The sequence below is a fragment of the Amphibalanus amphitrite genome, unplaced genomic scaffold (genome assembly GCF_019059575.1).
Source record: "Amphibalanus amphitrite isolate SeventyFive unplaced genomic scaffold, NRLGWU_Aamphi_draft 000468F_arrow, whole genome shotgun sequence".
Lineage (NCBI taxonomy): Eukaryota > Metazoa > Arthropoda > Thecostraca > Balanomorpha > Balanidae > Amphibalanus > Amphibalanus amphitrite.
The window spans coordinates 17,991-43,761 of NW_024881962.1; the positions used below are offsets into that span (position 1 = coordinate 17,991).

Here is a 25,771-nt window from a genome sequence, read left to right on the forward strand (position 1 = left end):
CTGTACTGGGCTGTAATTGGGTAATCTGGGTGACCGGGGAAGACTGTGACTGAGTGACCCGACCTAACTCTGATTGGTTGACTAGACCCTGTGGTGATTTGATGGCCTCGCCTGTACTAACCGGGTGACCTGGCTCAGCGGTGGCTGGGTGACAAGTCCTGTAGTAACTGGGTGACCCGGCCTAACTCTGGCTGAATGACCCGTCATTCCTCTGATTGGGTGGCCCGACCCTGCGGTGGTTCGATGACCCGACCTATCGGTGACTGGGTGAACCGGGCCCACAGCCACAAGGACACACAGCTGAATGGGGGCAGGATCCGGCGCCCGGCGGGCCGGCCAAAATAGACACTTGTCGCCGTAATGGCCGGCCCAGCGGACTTAGCCGCTTCATAAGTGGCGTCGGATCGCTGAGCCCTTACAGGCAGCCGCTGGCCGTTTGCCAAGCTAGGAATAGCCGGCTGGGGGGTATTATCCGCATACGTATGATGCTCAAAGTAGGCGATATTTTAAACTTGGAACTGTGTTTCATGGCTGGCGGCGACACGGGCTGTAGTTAAAATGGTCCGTCTTAAAGTTACCATCTCTGCCAGATTTCACTCTAGCGGGAAGCCAACAGCTGGCTGAAATAGAATGTGCACCATCTAATTAACAAATCGCGTTATTTGTGAATCTAATGAAGATGGAAGGCGAAGAAGTGCCTACTTGAATTAATTGGAGCAAGGAATTCATCAGCACGCAATTTGTAGAATTATGTTCCGTGCTGCGATTTTTTGCTTGGATTCTCCAAATATTACTTTTTCGACGAAAAAATCATATTTCACGATGTTTTGTTAATAAATTCACCTATCCCTCTTCCATCATAGCATTTTATGCTAACCCATCCAACACCTTGCCTGTTCCTTCAGATCCTTCGGACTGTACCGGCAGGGGTCTTCCGTCAGGGAGTGATAAAACAGGTGCGTTTTATCTTCTTCGCAAACGTAGTTTTGATGTGCAGTTGGACATTGTTCTACCTTCATCGACATTAGACACGCCTCTATGTTTATGAAAGTGAAAATAATTAAGACCCTAAATAAATGCGAGTTTAAGTCCTGACCTGATCTGCTTGCTCTCTTTGCGCCCTTCGGCCTGCGCCCTGACCTGCGCGCTGTGACCCGCGCCCTGACCTGTACCCTGCTCCCCGCGCCCTGACCTGCTCTCTTCACCCCGCTCCCCGCGCCCCGTACCCTGACTTGCTCTCTCTGCTCCCCGCTTCTCTGCGTGTTGACCTGGTCACTGCACCACCACCCTGACCTGCTGTTCTGTGACCTCTGGCCGCAGTGGACACCCGGCTGGAACGGACGCTGGTTCAGCAGCTGGCGGAGCTGCGCCAGCGCGTGCAGCACGCCGAAATGACCAACAGGGAGCGGCGGAAAGACGTGATGGTGCTCAACAGACAGCTGGACACCTACGGCGCCGCCGGTGAGTGAGAGCAGGGAGACGGGTGGGGATCGGGGCATAGCTGGGGTACGGGGACGAGGGCGGGGACAGTGAAGCGCCGTTCGGTGTCTTTTTATCAGCACGCTGTCGGTTTTCTCAATATGGTAGTTCGTTGCTGGCGTTTCTTGGGCTCTCATTGATGAATTATGAAACGCAAAGACTGCGTGATTTCGACTTATGAGGAGCCGAAAAACTAATAGTGGTTCGCCACTTACCACCACCACTTATACTAACACCATTTCTATTTTCTATCAGCAAGCTAGTAGCCTGCTTTATTAAAAAGACGGCGATCGAACAGCGTCCGGGAATGGGATAAGGATGGAGACAGAAACGAGGATAAGCCTAAGATCGGGGTGATCGGTGATTATGACGGTGACGGTGAGTCGTGGAGGACTGGAGGAGGACTCGCCTATGACCGGTGAATGTAGGGGCAGCTCTCTACCCCGAGGGGGGATAGAGGGTTACGGAGACGATCCATTGATAATGGATTGACCCAGCTAGGAACGAATCTGAGATGGGGAGTGACGGCGACAGTGATTGAGACGGAGAGGCGAGTGTCGGGACTGACGGAGACGGAGACGGAGACGGAGACGGAGACGGAGACGGAGACGGAGATGAGAGGGGAGGGGACGAAGATGGGTGGGGACGGAGGTGGCTGAATGGTCGGTCCGACTCGGTGGTGACTGGTGAGGTAAATGAAACATAGGAGAGGTTGTGCTGCCTCTAAGGCCTGTGGCGAAATTTGAAAATGAAAATAATTGTGCAGGTACGGGCGACCTGTAACTTCATCCCAGCTCGGTACTCCAGGGGGGGGGGGGGGCGGACTACGCCACGCACTAAGCTAATTCCGAGCCAACCGGCTGTTGCATAACCATTGAAAGTGTCTGGCAGGCATATGAATGCACCACACATGTGCGTACTTTTATTCAAAGTGCAGGAACCATTAGATTGGTCTATTGTTATTAGTGGCTGACTCAGCGTCTCTGTTTCCGGCCATCTGATTGTGTTGGCAAGCCACATGCATTGTGCGTGTGGCAATAAGTGGCATGCTTTTGGCAGGTCTTTATTCACTAATGATTTAAATTAGTTCAATATTTCGCAAGTTGAACTGTTATTTGGTAAAGCTCGGGTCACTATTTAAATATTTGGCATGGGTAAATGAATAAGCCTTGCAATAAATATTCCGCTTTTTAGTTGTATTTTGCATTTGAAAATTTAAATATCTTTTCTTCATTTTGACTTGCTATTTTCCCAAATATTTTTGTTTTATGCTAGTTTTCTTTCCATTGTCGTAGTGGTAGCTGCCTACATTTTCGTCAAGCGCTAATGTGGAGCAAGCGCAATGGCTTTGATTCCGTTGTTTTGTGCCGTCTGTGTCGCAATATGTTATCGTCCTGCATTTTCTGTTTCTACCGTTGTTTTTCCTTGTGCAGGAAAAAGCCACCATGCTCAATTAACTTAATCTGCCCTGTGTTTGCCATCATGTATCCAGTGTTTACCATCACCAAAGTGGTCGGTATTTGTAGGACAGGTGTGTCGTTGGGCGCTCGATACCCTGGGGATCGGCCCGCTGTGGGTCGGGGGGGGGGGGTCGTACGACGTGCGTGTGGAGGTATCCGGGTGTTGGGGGCGTGGTCCCCCTGTTGACCTTCAACCGCTGACTCGTTAGTTATTGGTGCTGATGGTGGTGATTGTAGGGGGGGGGCGTGAGAGCCGAGGGAGGGCGGGGCTGACGCCAGTGACCCGGGATCGACCAGGCTCCAGTCGACACGTCCCATGCGCTACTACCCAACCCGCCCTACAAATCCTGGCTTAGTACGAGCGCCTCTGACACGCCGTGGGTAGTGCACCACGAGTGCCTCCGACGCGGCGCAAACGGCGCGCCATGGTCGTCTCCGGCGCGCCGGAAATGGAGCTGGCCTGTACTAGCGCCGCTGGGGCTCGGCTGAGCCGCGCTCGATCGAGTGAGAGGAATAAAGCTGCCGCCCAGCCGAGCTCAGCTCCGAAATAAAACGGCGACGGGAGCGGGACGGCGCGGCTGTAACTTCAGCCGTGGCGCGTCAGCGCCCCCTCCCGTCCCACGTCCAAATGTAATTGCTTTTTATAGTTATTAACGAATTAAACCTCAGATCCTATCGAAGGGATACTCCTTAACGAAATTAAATGTTATTGGTGCCACACAATTACGGAAAAAGTGATACTCGTGTGGGCCATGGCACTGAGCTGTGCTATGTTATTGTCAACCATTGATCGATATGTCGGTACTATGTTGCACGGTGCTCGTCGTGATGTATTGAGGAATTGGAGTAGGTGTCAATCATAGTTGATTGCTACATTTCGGTAGGTGTCAATTGATGTATTGATGCATTGGAGTAGGTGCCAATCATAAGTAATTGCTACATTTCGGTAGTTGTCGTGCGTGTTTTATTGATGGCTTCAAACATGCGATTTTCATTTCCTTATGCTTATGCTGCTAGTCTTGGGGAGGATGGTGATAGTAAATTATGTGCTTATTTTATCATTTACTTAATGGGGAGGGTTTAATGTTAAATTGAGCACTGCTATTTATGGTAGCAACAACTTGTGATCAGTGTTTCAAAGAATGTTATCCGCGCGTTCTCCATCTCTGTTCCCATAAATGAATGTTTGAAATGGTCACTCTGAAGAAGCCACAAGAATGAAATGTCAGTCTCTTTTATATAAATTCTGTTTTCCTTCATTTTTCTAAGAATTTTGAGCAAAGTATTTCATCGATCTCACTATAGTTTTATAATTATCAATGAATTAAACCTGAGATCCCATCGAAGGGACGCTCTTTACTAAATGAATTGTTATTGGTACCACACAGTTACGGAAAAAGCGATACTACGTGTGGGCCATCACCTACCTACTGTGTGTCATCACCTACCTACTGTGTGTGTTGACACAATTATGAGCTACTTATCTGTCGTACCTGTCTGTCCCTTTTCCCAATGCCTTTCGACGAGTAGCTACGGACGACACGTATTGATTCTTCTCATAATCGTGGGATGGACTGTGGGTCCGTGTATATTGGCTGAATACAGATCGACTGAATACAAACGAATTGGGCGGGCGGGGCACTGCCACTGTATTGTAGTAATGCGAGGGGCGAGCCTGTTGTTGGCGTGTCGTCGTCATACATGCCGTGAGGCTATTGGCGCAATGGCGCGCATAGCTGGGTAGGTGTATGAATATGTCAGGGCTCACATTGTTTGGCGTTGGTAAAGTCGGGCATTTTTAATTTGTTTCCATTGGAGGTGTTATTTTAGTTTCTTTGATTCTGCATTATTTCGGTAAAAGTGAACCTTTGCGTGTAGCCTGACGGATTAGTTTGCCTACTGTGGCTGGTGCAGTAGGGTTGACATTGATCAGCGCTATGACGCTAGCCCATCTTACGTTGTTTGCTAGTGCGAGTGGCCCTTGCTCGTGTGTTCCTCCCTCATTCATCCCGATGCGTCAGCCCGCCGTCATACGCAATCATATCCGCTGTCGCTGTGCCAACATTGCCAATCTCCTCCCTCAGCTGTGAAAGCGCCGTCCCAGCAGCAGCAGCGGCAGCAGGAGGAGGGACCTCCAGTGCTACCTCCGTCGCAGCAGCAGCTGGCGCAGCTCGCGCCGCCACATGAGCTGAACGACACGACGACCCCGCGAGGTCGGACGGTGCCCGGAGCGCTGCCAGCAGCTGTTTCCGGGGTGCCGCTCACTCATCTGCAGGAGATCAACAGCGATATGGAGGTAGGCAAGCTTGATGTGACACGGGAAGTGCACGATTATAGGACGCGGTGCGGCACTTCTGGGACTTGTCTTAAAATTTAAGCGACTTCCTGTAACATCAATAATTCAAGCTGGCATTCACAGTACCTACTTGTTATGGCCGTGACACCGTCAGCATTTTCCGAAACTTCCAGCAGGCACGTACAGCCCACCGCTAAAGTAATGTAGGGTTTTACCAATCTCAACGATTGGCTTTGACTGGCGATTGTTTAATGCGGAGTGATCGAAAAGAAGATGTCAATAGCTAAAGTTGCAGCTGCAAGGGTGACGATACATATAAGCTACATTCAAAGTTTCATTGTAGTCTGGCTAATCGTTCCTAAGCTTCAGAAGCAGAACATACCCATGACTGAAACCCCACATTACTTCTGCTGTGGACTGTACCTAGGATTTGGCCAAGGGGGGGGGGGGGTGGTGGAGGGAACGGAGGAATCCCGGGGGCCTCCCCTCTACAGAGGGCCTCCTTTCTATTGAGAGCCTCTTCTCTAAAGGGGCATCCTCACTACAGAGGACTTCCTACCTACAGAGGGCCTCCTCTCTACTGAGGAGTTAGATGGACCCTAGCGGTCAGACACAGACACTAGCGGCTATTTACAGGAGGCCCAGAAGGACCCTAGTTGTCATGCTGGTCAGAGGGCTCTGATTGTCCTGACGCGATTTTTGGGATTTCCGTGAATTTCGTTCGCCTCGGACGTGATTTTGGCCAACGTAGGCCTTCGGCCCGCGGGGGCCCTGATTCCATCCGGAAGCCCTGAAAACCCCAAGGGGGGAGGCGAGGCGCCCCGTCCGCCGTCTCCCGCCCTGGGTACGTCCCTGACTCCCAGTATTGATGAAATATCGCAGGATGGGGATTTTCAATGTTGAGATAGAAGTGGAAAGTACATGTATGTATTTTGTGGAAAGTGGAAGTTTAAGTGCGAAGTGTATGTATTTTTATTGGATCTCGCTCTTTATCCAAATTGATAGATTGTGTTATACTGCTGCCCGCTCCATATTTCTCCTGACAACTATCCTGTCGGCTCTCACCCAGCCTCTAACCGCTCACCTCTGACCCCACCAGGTGCCCGGTCTTCTCACCTACCTACCGCACCTGCTGGGCCGGCCCGACGCGCTGACACCGGCGCTACACGTCAGTCAGGGTCGGCGGGACGTGACTGTGGTCATGGGACTGCCCACAGTCAAACGTGAGGTGCAAAACTACCTCATATCGACACTGAAAAACCTCATCGACTCTATGTCTGAGTCGGAGAGGCTGGAGACGCTCATTGTTGTCTTCATTGCCGAGAGTGAGTGAGTGAGTGAGTGAGTGAGTGAGTGAGTGAGTGAGTGAGTGAGTGAGTGAGTGAGTGAGTGGTGAGTGAGTGAGTGAGTGAGTGAGTGAGTGAGTGAGGAGTGAGTGAGTGAGTGAGTGAGTGAGTGAGTGAGTGAGTGAGTGAGTGAGTGAGTGAGTGAGTGAGTGAGTGAGTGAGTGAGTGAGTGAGTGAGTGAATCAGTCGAAATTTTTCTGAAAGTTTTAGTAGGCTTTGCAATGTGCTGAAGTCAATACCATATTTTTTTTTTTACCTCGTTTATTTCCCAGGCGTGATGCACTGCTCACCTAAAAGCCTTTTTTGCGGCACTTTGTTAAATTGATTGATGTTTGGTTCTCGTGCCGTTTTCTGTCCCCAGTGACCAAGTAGTTCCACAGCATTGCTGTCAGAATGCGACAACATACGTCATTTGCGTTGTACATTTGCGTGACAAACGTCGGCCTTTTGCCTGTAAATAACCATAAAGCTACATTGCTGAGCACGCAACCTCAAGGCTAAAGGCTCCCTGTCATGCGCCGCACCCGGGCCCGCTGCCCTTCTGTTGGTCTGTTTCTATGACGCTTGGATTAAAGTCCTGTAATTTTAGTGTGAGATGTGTGTTGGCGCGTTGTCATGGTTTCCTGCGTGTTGAACACAAGCTGGGTGGGGGACTGATAAACTATGAATTTCCAATCTGAAGCGTCCTGTATCGCCGGCTCGTAATGCCGCTATCTTGTTTCAGAAATTCGTAATAAGTCTGGCTAGAATGAGCCGTTCTGCAGTCGCTTCCTGACAACCATTGTTTCTTTTTCTTTGATTGTGATGTTTTTAGCATTGGTGTCCATAGCTACGCCATAGCTGAACCTTGGGTCGTGACTATATTTTTTCAGCGACGTTCCGAGTGTCGCCGTTGCTATTCTATCGCGTTGTGAAGCGTTTCCCGTCTGTCCGTCCCCTCCACTCCACTGCTTGCATCTAATCTGTTTTCGTTCCCTCAGACGGATGCGGAGTACTGCAGCCGGACGGCACAGGAAATCCAGGACAAGTGAGTGATCACGATAGGCCAACTCTCGGCGTTACACTCAGGGTTCTGTGGCTGTTTGGGAGTGATGAGGTCGGACGTGACTGCTGCGTCGGGCCGGTAGGGAGGCGGGCGTGTTTGGGATACGGTGGTTTACCGCTTGTTTGATTGGCGGGCCTCGCGTGCAGTGCCGTCACACCACCTGGGAAGTTTGTTGTATCGACCCGTGCTGGCCGTAGGCCGGATGCGGCATCACCTGTGCCAAACAGCCGGGCTCGACGCCATCCGATTTCTCGGAGCTCGTCCCTCATCCTTGTTCCGGCTGCTGAAAACCCTCCTCTGTTTTGGTACGTCGCTAGTGCCGCAATACCCCTCACTTCGGTATTATTCCTACATTACCATTACGACAGTCTACCCCACCAGCGTCTGACGTGGGCACTGGATAGAACAGCGCCCCGATTGTTCTATGAATGGCCCTGCTCGACCCGTTCCATCAGCCGCCACTACGCTGAGGGACGGCACTGCTGTGTCAATGAGCACCTGCACGAAGCTGTTAGCACCTGCCGGCGATGGTAGTTCCCTCTGAATGAGTTCGCAGCTCTGGCACCTGGTTTTTGGTCGATGAAAGTCCGCAAAGCTTAAACACCTGCAAGAGGTTTAGCGCGGCAGTGAAGCGGCCGGCGTTTGCGGAATTGATGTGAACCAAACTGAAGCGGCGAGCAAGTCTTTTGATTGATGTGGGCGTGGGGGAACTTTACATTTTGGATAACGGGACAGGATGAATGGAACAGTTTCCGATGTTCGTGCATTGTCAAAAGGGTTGTCGAGGTGACTAGAGCAGTGCTTATAGTTCCTTGTTTTCGATACAACGGCGCTGATGAAGTCGTAGAGACGAAACCGGTACGCCATTCATGTAATTGTTTTTTGATAATTGTATCGTGAATTTCATAAGGTACTCTCAATACAATAGAGCAGTGCTAAATGTTTGCCTCGGTTGTATGCATGCAAGTTGAAACAATGGTGGTAGTGGTATTAATTTTACAACTCCCTCCTGCAGTTTGTCCGTCGCTGTCATGTGCTAGAATATGAACGATGGTATGATAAAACGGCGGTGTTTGTGTTTTAGTAACACGTAAAGAATCTGATTAATCTTGCTAGGAATGACGCTTGTCACGGTGTTATACGCTGGTTTACCTTTAGCCATGAAATTTGTAGCAATTACATCCGTTATGGCGGAAATCCTCATCAGTGTATGTGGGAAATTTAGTGATCGAGCAGTCCTTTGTACCGGACAGTTTTATGCTGATCCACTGCGATAACTAGTGCATTCATCGCTCCTATACCGTGAAAAGGCAACTTAGGGATTGAGTGTTGTGTATGACATCACCGTTAGAAAGTACCCTAACGTGCAGTCGGTCGCGCATTCAGTCACATGTGGGAGGCTATTGATCATGCAAGTCCGCTGCTAGCCTACTTCGTGCCACTCAGCATTTTTGCCCCACGAAAGTTTTGTATTCCCTATAGAACCCTATGGAAATGTTCCGTTTGCACACATGGTTGCCATGCAACAGATTGCGCGTGTGTTGCAACGTTTTGTCTATAGGCCTACTGGACCGTAGTCTTTGACCTTTTTTCTGCACTGCCGGTGTTTTCATTGAAGGCCGGTGCTTTGAACGTCCATGGTATGTTTTCATCGCTGGCGCTGGAACACTCGGCCACCGAGAAGGCGGTCGCTGAGCTGGTGTGTCGGTAATCGCTGCTGACCCGGCGCTACGTCCCGCCCCCTCCCTCCATCCCCCTCCCCCCGGTCGGCGGCCCGCTCGCAGTCCCCATCAGCACAGTACAGGGGCGGGCCGCCACAGCGGTAATAACACGGCTCCCACGGCATTTTTATGGACGGCGAGCCGCCGGCTGCCGGACGTCCTGCTCGTGAATTGGGCCCGTGAGCTGACGCCGATCGTGACCGGCGCTCGTGGTCGTGAGCTCGTGACCCGGGGTCAGGATTGGAGTGGCTTAGGGTCACGGGAGGTTGATGAGCAGACCTCAGACCGGAAGACTGGGTTAGTAATATTCCTGCCAGCTGGTCGAAAAGGCCTATGCCTATCGGTTGAGTTGGCTGGTCGAGGGTGAATTGACAGCATGCGTTCTGCATGTAATGCCGGTCGGAGAATTCAGTGCTCAGTGCTTGAGGACTGTTTGATCACAGGGCTCAGGTTGTTGTGACGGGCCCGGATGGCTGACAGTGCGTGTTTTTGGTGGGTGCTATCGAACGCCATACAGTATGCGGGTGACTCTGCTCGACGATGGTCTATAATTTGCGTGTGTACTGTGCTGACCCAGTTTGGTCGAGGTCAATAAGCCAAACAGAATATGTTGCCAGTACCGCCCATTTTGTCCTTCCCCTTTTTACAGAATGGTCGCTCCTTTCCGACCATTCCTATGTGTTGACTGTCGTTACACCAATCATTCCCCATAGATTCCTCCCTTGCTGTCTTTCGGTCACTATCCCCAGTCAACTATTCCTACTGATCTTCCCTTCGACCATCCCTTGTTCCTTGACGGACGGTCCCAACCTCCTTTTTTGTTTTTGCTTGCGATTTCGCTCGGTTATTTTAGAAACTTGTCGTTTCCCCGGCAGGTTTCCGGCCGAGGTAAAGTCGGGTCTGGTGGACATCATCTCCCCGTCTGCCGAGTACTACCCGCCCCGGGACTCTCTGCGCCGCACACTGGACGATCCGCTGGAGCGCGTCCAGTGGCGCACCAAGCAGAACCTCGACTTCGCCTTCCTGATGATGTACTGCCGGCCGCGCGGCGTGTTTTACGTCCAGTTGGAGGATGACATCATGACCAAACCCGGGTGAGTGGGGCGCGGGGAGGGACCGTGAGGTGTGGTCTTGGTGTGATCTTCAGCTGGACGACGTCATGACCAAACTTGGGTGAGCGGGGAGGAGCTGGGACCATGAGCTGTAGAGGGTAGGTTGGATGACGTCATGACCAAACCCGGGTGAGTGGGCGGGGGACTGTGGACAGTGGAGGGTGAGGCTGGATGTTAAGTGAAGTGTGTCGGCGTGAGTAAGCTCGCCCACAACAAACTTGCTTTGTATACATAGAGCTCATTCAATGTTTTTCCTACTCGCATACTAGCTGTCAATTTGTATTTTGAACAATTCTAGATGCGATTGAGTGGAGCTTACTATTTGACATTTTGGCAATGTTCTGACCATGTTTTTCCCCACAGTTATGTAACAAAAATGAAGGAATTCGCTCTTCAAAAGATCTCAGAAAAGAAAGACTGGCTTCTTCTGGACTTCTGTCAACTTGGTTTTATTGGTAAGTTTGGCTCTCGCTTGGTGGCTTCCAGCTACCTATGCCTTGAATTGGATGACACTAGTGGACCGATACTCTGTTAAGTCTTGCACTTAACTAGGCTCGGCTCCCTATTGCGTTGCTTTGCCTTTTTGTCCGTACGACTGCTGTTATGCAACCGCTGCTTGTATGGCACACCTTAGGAAATCGGCTACCTCCAACTGTGTTCTTAACACTATTGGGGGCTGACTTCCGAAGCAGTGACTGATTCGCTATGACTGATTTATGAGTGTCGGACGTTAAATACTGTACTCCACTTCGCGTGACAATCGCAATCAAGGCGATACATTGCTATCCAGCTATCATTCAACTGGCTGGCGTCATGGCCAATGATTGTTTCCATGGTGAAAATATTGGACCTGTTATGTTCTGCTAGTGTTAAACGGTATCCCATTTGTAATGGTATTTGTATTTCGGTTATCGGACGGAGAGTCGATCTGACACTCTTCCTCTTCCTGCTGCATCCATCCTCTCAACCATCCATCTCCCTGATGCAGTTGCTTTATTAGTTAAACAATATGTTAGTTAAAAAAGTCACATCCAGCTTCCTCTATAGCTTTGCATTCAAATTGCCAACGAGTTCGTACTATCGGGAAAAGCCGGTGCCCGCTCCGCTGTTATGTGGACTGTTCGTACCACTGCCGTTCAATCCGCTTCCGCCTTCCTCCCTCCTTCCCCTCTCCCTCTCCCTCCCTTCTCTCCTCTCCTCTCTCTCCTCTCTCTCTCTCTCCTATCCCTCTCCCTCTCTCTCTCCTCCCTCTCTCTCTCTCTCTCCTCTCCTCTCTCTCCTCCCTCCTTCTCCCTCTCCCTCTCCCTCCCTCTCCCTCTCTCTTCTCTCCTCTCTCTTCTCTCTCTCTCTCTCTCTCTCTCTCTCTCTCTCTCTCTTCGTTCGTTTACCGCCTGACACGTGAACCACCGAGCTGCGTGTCACTCCTGTCAGAGCCGTCAGAGCTGTGATGGGCGCGGCTGGGACTGGGGTGACTGTTGAAGGTGGGGCAGGCACGCTGCCATATGTGTCAATGCCGATGGTTTTGACGGATAGATTTGGCGCTACACGGAAATACAAGGGGTGCGTTTTGTAGATGTAAACTAATTTAGTCTTCTTAGTGCTTGTGCAAGGAGCATTTGTATTTTAAAATACTTTGTGAATGACCTCTCCTTGAAATTGTATGTAAGGTAGGACATGTATTTTACCATAGATTGATCCAAATAATTTTTGAATTATGAAGTTTGAATGTGATTTGACAAAGATCCGTGATCGAAAACTCATCATTTCTGTATTTGACTTTTTGTAAAATATATCATACCTAACATACAATTTCAAGGGAAGGTCATTCACAAAGTATTGTTAACTAGGTAATTGAGTTGTAATTGAGAAGTGCAGAAGTATTGCAGAAGTAATGGTGGCTTAGTAGTAGGTGAAAAAGACAATAGTAGGTGCGCCTGTAAATACAAATGAACTAGCAAGGGCTCATTGAATAGAATAGATAAGGGTTACCCGCGTGCTCCGCAACGCGAAGGGGGGATTTTTGACCTGTGGGTATTGGGTTCGTCTGTGTCGATTTGGTTGGTATCCACTTCGTTCGATTGCTTTTTGACGGCCAAGCATTTTGTAAGAAAACAAAAAGATACATCGCATCGAGGTGCCCGTGTCGTATTATCATGCGTTCTACTTTAGAATGATTCGAAAACTGGCGTGAAATCTTTTGAGGGCCATCGCAGGGTATGGCCATCGATGAATTTCGCTAAAAATGGCAATGTAATGGTTTGGAACATTTACATTTTTAAGAATACTGTTGCCCGTCATGCAAAAATGAAGAGTGAATATTGGACAGAATTGAATGCTCTTTCCAACGGTGCCATTTTTAATTGCCAGAGATATCAGATCATGGAGCAAAACCCGTGTGATTAATACAGTGACACAAAATTGACAAACACCATTTTCTCCCGTGATTTGCACCACCTTGATTTGGATCAATCAGCTTTTCACAATTTTTATATGAGAGGCGGTACATTTCTCTTGCCAACAGGCGCTGTTCCAATTTGCTCCGTTTAACGGTCACCTAAAAATAAAATCAATTCCAAAATCCTTCAAAAACCGCATTTTTTCAACAAAAGTGCCCTCCCCCGGTGCACGTGGCGCGTGCCATCCCCTGCACCGCACACCATTCAATAGCCCGTTCAATTCTGTACACGATGCTGTTTTCCCAGTGCCGATCGGACCCCTGGTCTCCAAGAAATCGCACCTGGACCGGACCCGTGTCGGCCAAAATTAGCCGTTTTCGCCCGATTTTGCAAGCCGATTTATACATGTAAAGTCTATGACGCAAATTTGCACTTTTTGAGCACGCGCCACACGCTCACTATCAATCCGATCGAGCTGAGACCCCTCAAAGGCACGTCGCGCATCCTTGATCTATAAGTTGTGCAAATTTCACCGGGCTAGGTGCAACGGTCTGGCCTGTAGTCCACGCAAAGCACCACCAAGTCGGGACCTCGGTAACGGACAGACGCACCCTCCTCAAATAGTAATATAGATGCAGTGCAATTAAGGTGAAGCAACGCGCCGATAATGCGTAGCATGGCGAATCACTCAGTTTTATCTGTTTTATGTGACCGGTAAAGGCGGCCGCACACTAGGCCATTCGGCGGGCGACATTCCGCAAAAACGCAATTCCGTAGCGACATTACGCTTTCGTGGACGCCGAATCAGCTGCCGAAACGACAAAATTACCAGCCGACCGGCTGCCAGCCAGCTGTCCGCGGGTAGAGTGCGCATGCGCGCGGACAGCCGCGGAGTTGCGGAAAAAGCTGGACCGGTTCAGCTTTTTCCGCGGCGACGCCGCGGACACCCGAAATTGTGGAACTTAAAACTCACCAACTATTGATGGAGCAGCCGAGAAATAGATTTACTTGATGAAGTATCGTAGCGGCACTTCTTTCCCCATATTAGATTGTTTTATACACTTCATTGGTTATTCTAATAGCAGGTTGCTTGTGCCTCTCCACAATTGTCTTTAGGTTTCTTGCATTTGTCGACAAACACGGTTGTTTACATTAATCACGAGCTTTATTTTTTTGCAACTTCCTCCAGAAATTATGTCAAATTAATAGATATTCAAAACTTTATTGTACAGAAACATAGCATAATCGCATTAAATAAGCAAATATTGTATTTGCTTAAATGTTTTTAGTTTGCATTCGTTTATATTTATCATAAAATATCTCACATAAAGTTCCTGAAAATACTAAGTAGAAAATCGCACCGCCGAATGGTCCTGCTGAGAACAAGCGGAAAGCCGCTGTAGGAATGTCGCCCGCGACATTCCGCTTTTGCGGAATCTCGCCCGCCGAATGGCCCAGTGTGCGGCCGCCTTAAATGATGTTTAGATGTTTTGCTCGGTCGACATCTACATCTCTACCGCTAGGCCTATTGGGCTAGATGTAGAGACATGCCATTCAGATATCGACACCCTAATGTTTATCTTTTCTTTTCAGGGAAACTATTCAAGACCGTGGACCTGTTGCCTCTTATTCATTTTCTGGTGATGTTCAACAACGACAAGCCCTCAGACTGGCTGCTGCTTAACCTCGTGCACACCAAGGTGTGCCGCTTCGACAAAAGTGCTGTAAGTGGTCGTATGCCGTTGCCCCTCTGGCCAGTTTTGCACTGTAGCAGTTCAGTAATTCGGCGAAGTGTGTCTGCCCGCATGACGCTGGCTGGAAGTATGCGAGGTCTTTGGCATCACGCTATGGAAATAGGTATCATCTGGCACCACGATTTAGTGAATGTTTCGCAATTGTGGGCATGCATGTTATTGATCACTTAATTGCTTTTTGACTATACTGGTTCGTATAGCGGTGTGGACATATAACTGTCCATTTTTCTTTACTGGGAGTTATCGTCTTCTGTGCAAAAGGCAGTCATTACTGTCCTTTCGCTATTCCTAACTTGCCGCGCCAACCGTCAGTTCGCATGACCCCATCATGACCCCATGTTGTGCAAGCTCCGAGCTCGCTGACACGCGTCCTGCAGTACGTGGACCTGGGTCGTTTGTCGTCCGTAGAATAGCCTCGCCCTATTGACCGTGCCCGCGGTATGGCGCTGGTTCAGACTGCCACTACCATGGCCTCTGAGGCCCCTGGTCGCGTCGGGCGGCCCGCCGAATATCCATCGACCTGGCTGTCCATGCGGCCGCCTCTGCCTCGTTATTCGAACGGATCGTGTGTGATGATCCTCATAACAAAACTATGGTCGACGAGCGATCGCTGTCGGTAAATGGACCCGCGTTATGTATTCATAACGCCTCTTCTACTGAGCGACGTATGAAAGCGTGGGGCGGTCGGACAGCCATTCGATGGTCGCGCAAATAGCAGTGTCGTCACTGACCGCTGGCACGAATGGGGACATTAATTTCTTATATGTCTGTGACCGCCAGCAATTGCATTTGTTTATGGTAGTTGTTGAGGCCGATAAATAACAATCCTGAATGTGTGGCATCGCGATGGCTTGGCGGGCTTCATTGAAAAAGGCTGATGGCATTGTGGCTTGTGTGTTGTTGGATTTTTCGGATGCTTGCGCTTGAGCTCGTAGGCTATCAAGCGCCTTGATACGAGGCATCCATGCTTTCTTTTAAGCTGTTGTGTGAATGCAAACTGATGTGTTTACGGTTTTGTTTTACAGAAGAAATGTAAGGAGGAAAAGGACAAGGTTTGGCTGCATTACAAACCGTCGCTGTTCCAGCACATTGGTACCCACTCGTCGCTCAAGGGCAAGGTGCAGAAGCTAAAGGTACGTACGCAGACATTCGCGACTAACTCTCCGATGCATGGCTCCGCTGTACTATGGGTCCGTCCTGGCTTCTGGTGCGCCTGCTGTCCTATCCGGTATTTGTGTAACACGGTAAAGTCACGGATGCTGATGATAATGATGATGATTTGTAGTGACAGGGCGCACCAGCAACGAGGCTAAGTCGCAAGGTTACGAGGGAGTGGTATAGGTCAGTGACCAGCTACTGTCGTGATTTTGCACCATTCCGTGGTGTTGATACCGAGTATGTCGAGGCGGCCGAGGCGGGCACTCAGCAGCACTGAACAGGCTCAATGCTGATGAAAATGGAGCGGGGTTACGTGCCCGACAGGGAATGTTTCGACGCTAGCTGCTTTATGGTATGCTTAAGTCGTGTTAACGTTGATGAATTAGGTCGCTGTTGATGAAAAAGCGCCTTCTTATCAGGTCACGGAACACAGTGTCCTCAAGTCATAGCGCGTAACCAGAGAGCCAGCCTGTTTGTTCACGCTATTTTGCGTGCAAGTTTCGTGATGTATGCAACCATCACAACAATTTGAATTAAGTGAAATTGAGTCCAATAGTTAGTCTGGAGAACATGCGCCTTCGAGAATGATGTCGCACTGAATTTATCCCGTGGTATCGACTGGCTCGAAGCTGGCACGGGGCGCGAGGACAAATTCGCTGTGTTTGCCAACTTTAGCTGCAGCTTGGCGTTTATCCCGATCCAACATCTCCCCGAGCCTGCCCTAGGAACTCCACACGGCAGTGACCTGGCCTTAGAACAGTGGTCTGGCATGCAGACTGACAGGGGGCGGGGTGGCAGCGCCGGTTTAGGTCCCTGGCCCATCAGTGTGATGGGGTGCTCGCGTGTCGTGGTCAGGGCGGGCTCGTAGGCACGATATTCCCTGGGGAAGACGGACCGGCCCCGCAGCTGCCACTTCGATGTACATTTGGTACGTACCGAGGCCAAGGTGGCTGTTTTGCGAGGGCTGCGTTGCCCGATGAACATTGCCGGATGAGTGGAAGCTGGCCATAGTGACACCCCTATTCAAATCAGGTGATGCGACTGATGTTAACTGTTTTCGCCCCGTGTCGGTTCTGCCAACGGTGTCCAAACTGGCGGAGCGGGTGGTATGTAATCAACTGGTGGAATATCTTACATTGCATAATGTTATTTGTCCGGAGCAACATGGCTTCCGTAGGGGTCACTCCACGGAGTCTGCTATGCTCGACGCTGTCCAATTCATAATATCGGAAACTGACAAGGGGAAAGTGGTGTCAAATATTGCGGCCGATATCTCCAAAGCCTTTGACAGCGTCGAGCATGGCAGACTCATGGATAAACTAGGTTGGCACGGTGTGGATGGGCACTGGTTTTCCGACTGGCTTGACGGTAGGCGTCAGATAGTAAAAGGGGGGTCACACCTCCTTCCTGTCACCCATGGCGTGGTACAGGGGAGCACTTTGGGAGCAATCTTGTTCTCGTTATTCACTAATGATGTCGCTTCCCATGTCGTTTGCGATAAAATTGTAATGTATGCCGATGACTCGCAATTTCTCAACAGTTTCAACAAAAACGATATGAATAGTCATAAACACAAAGTGGAGGATATGCTCTCCATCGTTCAGAACTGGTATGACCAAAACGGACTTAAAATTAATCCGGCTAAAACCGAAATGATACTTTTTGGCATGCCAAAACAAGGCATTGGTGGCGACATTATGGTGAACTTTGCTGGTGCGCAGGTGCGGCCAGCAATCAAGATGAAAGTGTTAGGCGTCACATTGGACCCCGAGCTGAAGTGGGAGGACCATGTCTCGATGGTGATCCGGAGATCATACGCAACTTTGGCAGGGCTGGCGAAATTTTCCCATTCTTTACCCACCGCAGTTAAAAAGTTCATTGTTGAGGCTCTGGTCTTCCCACATATAGCGTATTGCCTTACTGTTTGGGGTGGGTGCAGGGATGTCCAGCGGAAACGAGTCCAGAAGGTGCTGAATCATGCTGCCCAAATCACTACCTCATCACGGCGCAACGTGCACGTCACACCGTTGTTCGCTGAGCTTAATTGGCAAAAGTTAGACAAACTTATTGTGGAAAAGGATATTCTCACGATTCATAAGATTCTAAAAGACGGAACTTATTCCGCAAATCTAAAAACTCTTGTCGAGTCCCGCGCAGACATATCAGCACGCAGCACCCGGGCCGTTGAAGCTGGGCAGCTCCAGCTACCCAAGGTGCGCACTGAACGTGCCCGGCGCTTCTTTACCTACCGCGCCGTGGCTAGCTGGAATGGAGCGCCACCAGCTGTCCGGGAGGCGCCGACCGTTAGGCAGTGCAGGAAGAATATCAGAGAGAATGCGTTAGTGTGATAGTTTGTGCAATGTTTATATCTTAGGTGTCATTGTTCGTTCGCCTTTTAGGTCGTTTAGTACCGCTCCATTTACTGTCATCTTTTACATATATTTCATGTACCTATTGGATGGTGATTTAGCTTACCTCAACATTTTATAGATGCTGTTATCGTGGTATTTTAATATTCTTATCGTGTTCTTGTATTTTACTTTTCTTTTTGTCTTTTTATCTATGCCCGAGATGTGAGATGATTTTCATGTATACTGACACTACAACGTAAAAGCCACTACGTGGATGTTGTAACGAGCCTAAATAAATAAATAAATAAATGCGTTCATATATGATTTATTAGGTGGCGCCGTGTTTGGGTAATTCCTGCACCTTGGCCCGCTGTGGATTTGTAAGTACGGATTTCCTGCTCTTGAGGGGGTCTTTAGCTACTGTAGCACGCACGGTTAGTGCAATATTTCTAATTGGGTGCTATGGAAATGCTGTTGTTATGGAAACTTTGTGCGTTTTCTTATATCCCTGTGCTTCAGGGTGCCTTTATTTAGCATTTTGGACGCGTGAAACACAAATATTAAAGGTAGTGTGCCAGCTTTCTTGGACCGTATGGAGTTAATGGCCCAGATAAGGAGAACCGGATTTTTAGAACTTATCCATACCTTCAAAACTCATGGAAACGTCTTAAATTCTTCAAATTTTGAGTACCCCAGTGCGAAATTCGCCCCGACGGGTTGTCGGTCGTACCCCAACCACATTTCACACCACTATGAACAATAAATGCACACACTGAAATCGCTATTACCGATATGCTCATCCAATCAAGTTTCGATAAACCCGTTCATCATCATCTCCTGCGGTTTCGAACACGCCTGTTAGGTGGCTTCTGATGCTCGTCGAGGTCGGAATTTCCAAATACGCGTGGTGCGTCGGGCCGCGCGCTCTGACTTCGGCCAAGAAAAATGCGTCAGCTGATCATTGTCATTTCTGCCACTTGCGTGTGGTGAAATGGGGTCATAACTTATAAGACGGCTTTTTCATATCAATTATTTTACATAAAATCATATTTCAAACCATAAATAATGTTCGACAGCCAAATAAAAGAAACAATACCAATACGGGCTTACAGTTTAAGGCTCGACATTGTGTTGTCTACGATTAGACAGCTGATAACTCATTCCCGTACGTCGTATGGTCGTAACACTATAATGACCTTTGCTTATTGTCACAAGTGCGCCGCATTCGCGATTGTTGCCCGACGCCTGTTTGCAGGTGAGCCCACTACAGTTGTTATACATATCTAAAAACCGAAAAACTTTTAGGCGAAAAAGGCACTATTCCAGGCCCATTTTTGATTTTTTTTGCGATATTAGGTAAAAACAGAAGCTTCTTATCCTAGGAAAAATAAAATGGGAAATCTTTCAAAGGTGGCACACTACCTTTAATTGTTAATGTTCTCCGCCTAACCTATGCAATAGCCAGTTGAATGAATAACTGTTTACTAATATAGTGATCGAACAACTTAACGCTACATAGGGCACGCGCTCAGGCACGCGGCTGTGCAGAGCCCCTGAAAATACATCCATGCACGTTATAAGCTGTGAACCGTTCCAGCTTAGCTTGGTAGCTGTGTATATAACAACTGCCGGTCCTAGTCTCTGCCTCATACCGCTTGGCTGACCGCTGGTGACCCGCTGACCCGGCGTGACCCCAGGACCGGTCGGGTCCGGCCGCGCCGCCGCCGCTGTCCGCCTCCGAACAGCTGCTCCACCTCAGAATGCTCCAGCGCAGGTCCCGCGCCCGAGAAACGGTGCGGTCCCTCCTGTCTGGCTTGCTTTTGCTGTGTGCTGCTTTGTGATGATTCGCCTGCTCACGCTCTGAATGCTGTGTGATGACGTGCGAGGTGGTCCAAATATCGGTCCTTGCGATGACCCACGTATGATGAACGGTGTGGTGACTTGTGTGTCTTCAAAAACTGAGTGAAACTGAGTGCACACTCAAGTAGTCGTAAGGGTGGCTCTGTTTCTGTGCACCTTTGCACTCATATTCCTCACAAAATGATATTATATTTCTGCACAGAAGAGAAAGCTGTATTTTTTACTGCACATAACTCGTTCACCTTCAGCTTTAACGTTCCATGATAAGGTCGACTGACTGCTGGCCCCGAACGTGTAGTTTTGATATTCTACTCACATATTGTCTCAGAGTGATGTTTGACCGCATTGCTGTGTGTTACCTATTTTTATGAACGCGTACTTCTGATTGGTTTGCGGTTTTATATTCAGCACAAAGGCTGTTGCTAGTTGTGTTGCCAAGCAACGCGACCATCACTGACACTGGATACCGGCAACATTGTAATCCAATGGTTCTCGATCCCTGTATAACGTCAACTGTTTTTGATTGGTTGTCATGGTAACCAGAGACGCGTGGCTGGTAAGCAGCTCGGTCAGTAACTGATGAAACTGTCGCACTCGAATTATTGCTGGCCGGTTGGTATTCACCGACGAATGAAGAGCAGAGAGGTCACGGGACCATGCTCCCCATGTTCATGCCAAACTTGTATCAAAATTGTGGATATTAACGTCCCTTTCTGTGGCATGAAAAGGTTGACCTTAAACCTGTGTATAAAAAGAAGAACTTATCCAGAATATCCAGATTATATTGTCAATCTGATGTATTTTCGCCATCAGCCTGCTGAATTGTGAAGAATGGCTCAAAAGAAAATGCCAGGGATATGAAGGAAGCTGGTTACCGATGACTGAACTTACCGAATGCGCACCATTTTATTCAAAGCCGTGCTGTTCGTTGCTGATATGCTTAAAACGCTTTCACACCGACAGACTTACATATGCGGTGGCTTAGCGTAACCACTTATACCTCATTTCGACCACAATTTGCGCCATGTTTGAAAAGCAAGGCACGCCAAAATTGACGATTTGAGTGACGCCTTTTTAGCTTTAATTATGCACAACTCTGGTAACGACCAGCAAATTAAGTGTGTGGTCGCTACTAAGGTGTATTCTAAGCCGTAATGCGTGAACTTAGTGCTACCACGGCCCTACTTACTCACATTAGATGACACCAACTTGTCAACCTATATGCTGCTGCGTGGACATTTGCCCATCGATTTTACTGCTGCGTGGACATTTGCCTATCGATTTGAATAGGTATGCTGCTGACTCACTTTTTATATGCATAGCTTCTTGTGCATACATGGTTCCACGTCTTTCAGCGTCGCTCCAATGACCTAATGGCAAGCCTTGCACAGCGGGTTCGAGGGCCTTGTACACCTTGCCATACCGACTACCGAGCCACGCCGTGCCGACCGTGCCGTGTTTTAGGTATTCCCAAGGCGGTATTCCAAAACGCCCGCGCACGGGTGTCGCTGCGCACTGGACGTGCCACTCAATAGCTGCCGTTGGTGGATGTCAGGGTTACATTTAAACGAGCTGCTGCCGCGCCGGCCGAATTGCCGGCTCACATGCTCACGCTTTATAGCTTTTAAGTGTCCTAGTGCCCGATGGGAGGTTTCCTTCACTCAGTGTGCTGGGTATTTTTGTCGGGGTTAACCCTCGCCGGACCTATTGGTTTTCTACATACGCGCCGGCCGGGGGGGGTACGACCCCCTCGCCGTTTCGCCCCTGGTGGAGCTAACGCGTCGCGGAAAAAAGCGAGCGTGTGCGCCGTTACGAGACGCAGAGATTGGTACCCGATTTTAAGGTCCTAGGTCAACCGGTGACCTCTGAGGTCAGGTCAAGTGCGCCAAGGTACGGTTCAGTTTTTGGTGAATAACTTCGCAAAAACGGCCACAGAGACGCGATTTTGGCAGCATCGTGTTCGCCTCGCTCAGGCGCGTCGAATGATATACTTTTTTGTTCGGATCAGGTCAACTTAGGGTGTTTACCTCAGGTCACGGTCAGGTCAGCACCCCCAGGTCACGAAGTTGGTCGAAAGAGGTCATGTCGCATATCATTCGATTCGGCAGGTCTTCCTGAGTCCATTGGTGGCTTTTCCACATAGCTGGCTCAATTTGCTCGGGAGTTATTGACGAAAAACTAATATGACCTTGATGACGTCATAAATGACGTCACGCAAGGTCAACAAGGCAAAAGTGAGGCATCTAACCTTGGAAGCAAGGAGTGCATCAAATCACGATTCTGTGTGCTTGAGATAGTTGGAGGTCGTTCCCGATGCCAGAATAGCAGTTTTCATTTTTCCCCATTGACTTATAATGGTGAGGTCACGAAAATGACCTGACCTCATATGACCTTTAGGAAAAATCCGAGATATACAAGTTGTGAGACTCGTAATGGATACTAGATCCTGAAAGTTTCATTTCCCTGTGAAAGCTCCTCTGGCAGTGAGGGCGTTGCGCAGTTGCCACATCTGGAGGTCGTGCAGAGGTTCACTTATGACGCCATAGGTCCGTGACCTGACCTGACCCGAAAATGCGGTTGGTGTCAAAAGATCTGGCTTGAATCAAAGGTCAGGTATGCCAAGTTTCAGCTCTCTATCGCCAGCGTGTGCGGAGCTATAACGAAAAAAAACCTGGGGGGCGCCCCCCCCCGGCTGGCGAGGGTTAACCCGCGCCCCGCTGGGCTATTCAGCCATACGCGCCCTGCTGGGGGGGGGGGGGGGCAGATTCTGCCCCCCCCTGTCTAACTTCCGAACCGATGGTCGTAGAAAGACGGGGAAAACGGCAATCGAAAGCTCTCAACAAGGCGGATCTTAAGAGCCCAAATTTTTTTGCTTAAGTAGGTCAGAGGTCAGGTCAAGGTCAGGTCAAGGGTACAAAATGCAAGTTTCTACAGTATCGGCCTTGCACCGTAGTTGCCGAAGAATGGGCTGAGACTGATTGCCCAAAACGTGTTCTTAGACTACCAAGACAATATTCGTTGCACACAATGTCATTCAAAGGTCAAGGTCAAGGTCAGGTCAGGTCAGGTCAGGTCACCAAAAACAAAATATAGAAAAGGGCATGTGCGACACATGTTTTATGGGTCATTTTACTCATGGAATTCAATAGGCACACTCAATAAGTGATATGGACCACCTCTGGATGAATTTCAGGTCGAGGTCAGGTCAAGGTCAGGTCAAGTGAGGTCAAATTTTGAAGTTGGTTGTTAAGGCCTAAAAAGGTGTCTATCCGATGCAGTTTTTCACGGCGAATCGAATGGTGGTATTTTTGTTTCTGTACGAGGTCTAGAACTTCCAAAAAAATCATTTTTCATTTTTTTTTGTGTGTCATGACGTCATAAAATTTTGAATAACTTCCACATTTTTGAACCGATTCTTCTAAAAATTGGTATGTAGGTGCACATAGACCACTTCTTTGACATATATTCCGGTTTTTTCGATAAACTCAAAATTTTGGATTTTATAAATATTTTCCCAAAAAAGTCAGTTTTTTGGAAAAAAATTTGGCCAAAATTCAAAATTTTCAAAAAACCGAGATAGCCATTTGATAGACAAAGTAGAATCACGTATAACCTTTTTTGTTACGTCTTGATTCCTTTAAAACTGAAGATGTTAGCGGCGTTTGAAATTTTGCCGTTTTTGAGGCGAAAATGGCGAACATGACGTCACTAAAACGTCAATTTCTCAAAAATTTTCCGACGAATTTCGCTCAAATTTTCAGGGAATGTGTCAAATTGATGTATGATAAGGTACTGAAAGTTTGACGTCGCTGGCGTAACGCGTTTAGAAGTTATTGGCGAAAAACGGGAGGGGGGCAGATTCTGCCCCCCCCCCAGCGGGGCGCGGGTTAAGTGATTGGCACATGACATCTGATTTTGTATCGACAGGACAAGCAGTTTGGAAAGGTGAAGATGTTCAAGGCGCATAGCAACCCGCCGGCCAGGGTGGTCTGTGACATAAAGCCACACAAGCAGTATACTCTGGAGGTAAGTGGGAGCACATGGACGGAATAAAAAGGTACTTACCAAAAAACTCTGGAGGTAGTGTTGTGAAACGTGATCACTTGGGAAAGATTGGAGTGTTCATCGCCCGTCGTGCATCGCTCGGGATAGTAGGGACAGTTTTAAACACCTTGGATACGACTATGTAATTCCGTTACCTATTAAATACTAGTTGCTACTCCAATTGTCTATTTATGGAAGGTTCTTAAATACGTCCTATAGATATTACGGACCCGATTTAAGAACCTAGCTCTCAGCTAAAGTCGTCTTCCCTCTGAGTCTTCCCTCCCCCGAGATAGCCTATTGCTCACCCCTGCCCCTCTCTCGGCGCACAGAGGGCGTACCGGGGAGAGACGTACTTCTGGGGACTGTTACCGCAGCCCGGGGACCACCTGGAGTTTCACCTCACGCCGCCGGTTACACTCACCGGGTAGGTAGCGCCGTCAGATTGCGCTGAAAACACTCTGCCGGTGGGGTCGGGATAGGGCGGAGAAAATGTGCTTGATGTTTGATACATGCGTTTACCAATTGTGTTTTTCCTTGTGAAGCTTACTGGTCAGGTGTGTATTGCCTTGTATTGCCTTATCAAGCGACTTGACTTGTATTGAAGCGACTTGTATTGCCTTATCAAGCGACTTGACTCATATTGAATAATTGAAGCGACTTGTATTGCCTTATTAAGCGACTTGAATTGTATTGAAGCGACTTGTATTGCCTTAACCCGCGCCCCACTGGGGTCTGTGTATAACACGCCCTACTGGGGGGGGGGGGGGGCTATTCATAGCCCCCCCTCCTAACTCCGAAACTACTGGGCCGATCGTCAAAATTCAAACGGCGTCTGATAGCCCCGGAAAAACTGTCGAGCGAAACCTAATTTCATTGACCTCGAGGTCACCGATGACGTCACAGGTCAGGTCAAAGTAAAAATTATTAGCACTTTGGCTTGTTCACATTTTGGGCTCTGGCCGCCGTCTTACAAGTCAGGTCAGGCTCATTTTTGGTTTCCACACTCGTGAACAGATGCTCTAGATACCTTGAGGGTACCAAACTTGTACTTTGATTTTCAGGTCAGGGTCAGGTCATCACAGGTCACGAAAATATTATATCATGCGTCGGTCACGTGACACATGTTTTATGGTCCATTTAGGCCATAGATTTCGAATTTGATGTCGTCTGTGTCATTCGAGGTCATTTTGAGTCGAATTTAGCTTAGGTCAGGTCACTTTCAGGTCAAAAAAGGTCAAATTTTGAAGTTAAAATTTTTCAACAAAAAAGGTGTCTATTGGATGCAGTTTGAGCTCAGGAACACGATGGTGCCATTTATATTGGTGTACGATGTCAAATACGTTCTGAAAAAGTGATTTGAAAAATTAATAATTGTGAATTTTTTGCAATAATGCGTATAACTTGGCCATTTTTGAAGATATTTAGCTAAAACTTGCTAGAGTTAGTCATAATCATGCGTTCTGTCACATATATTCCGGTTTTTTCGAAAAGTCAAAAACTTTTTGAAAAAAATATAAAAATATAAATTTTGAATATTATTATATAAAGTTTTCGAAATTTTCAAAATTTTGAAAATCCGAGATAGCAGTTTGATAGCGCGGTCAATTCTGAATCCTTTCATGCAAAGAAATTGGATCTAGCTTAAAAACTGAGCTCTTGAGCGATTGCCGTGGTTCAATGTTTTGCGTCGAAATCGGACGAACATGATGTCACTCTGACGTCATTTCCGGCCGACCTATGGTAGCT

The 25,771-nt window shown here is 48.5% G+C and overlaps 1 protein-coding gene across 2 annotated transcripts in view; it reads left to right on the forward strand.

Moving 5' to 3' along the window:
* The window catches only part of LOC122392095 (alpha-1,3-mannosyl-glycoprotein 4-beta-N-acetylglucosaminyltransferase B-like), a 44,274-nt gene that overhangs the window by 16,355 nt on the left and 2,148 nt on the right, over positions 1-25,771 (forward strand). The window contains exons 4-14 of one of the 2 annotated variants that reach the window (XM_043386606.1): positions 906-956; positions 1,321-1,461; positions 5,024-5,235; positions 6,335-6,557; positions 7,560-7,608; positions 10,223-10,441; positions 10,823-10,914; positions 14,449-14,579; positions 15,635-15,742; positions 23,906-24,004; positions 24,355-24,449. In XM_043386606.1, coding sequence (XP_043242541.1) covers positions 906-956; positions 1,321-1,461; positions 5,024-5,235; positions 6,335-6,557; positions 7,560-7,608; positions 10,223-10,441; positions 10,823-10,914; positions 14,449-14,579; positions 15,635-15,742; positions 23,906-24,004; positions 24,355-24,449 — 1,420 coding nt within the window. The remainder of the gene's footprint in view (positions 1-905; positions 957-1,320; positions 1,462-5,023; positions 5,236-6,334; positions 6,558-7,559; positions 7,609-10,222; positions 10,442-10,822; positions 10,915-14,448; positions 14,580-15,634; positions 15,743-23,905; positions 24,005-24,354; positions 24,450-25,771) is intronic. The other variant, XM_043386607.1, reaches the window with a different exon arrangement.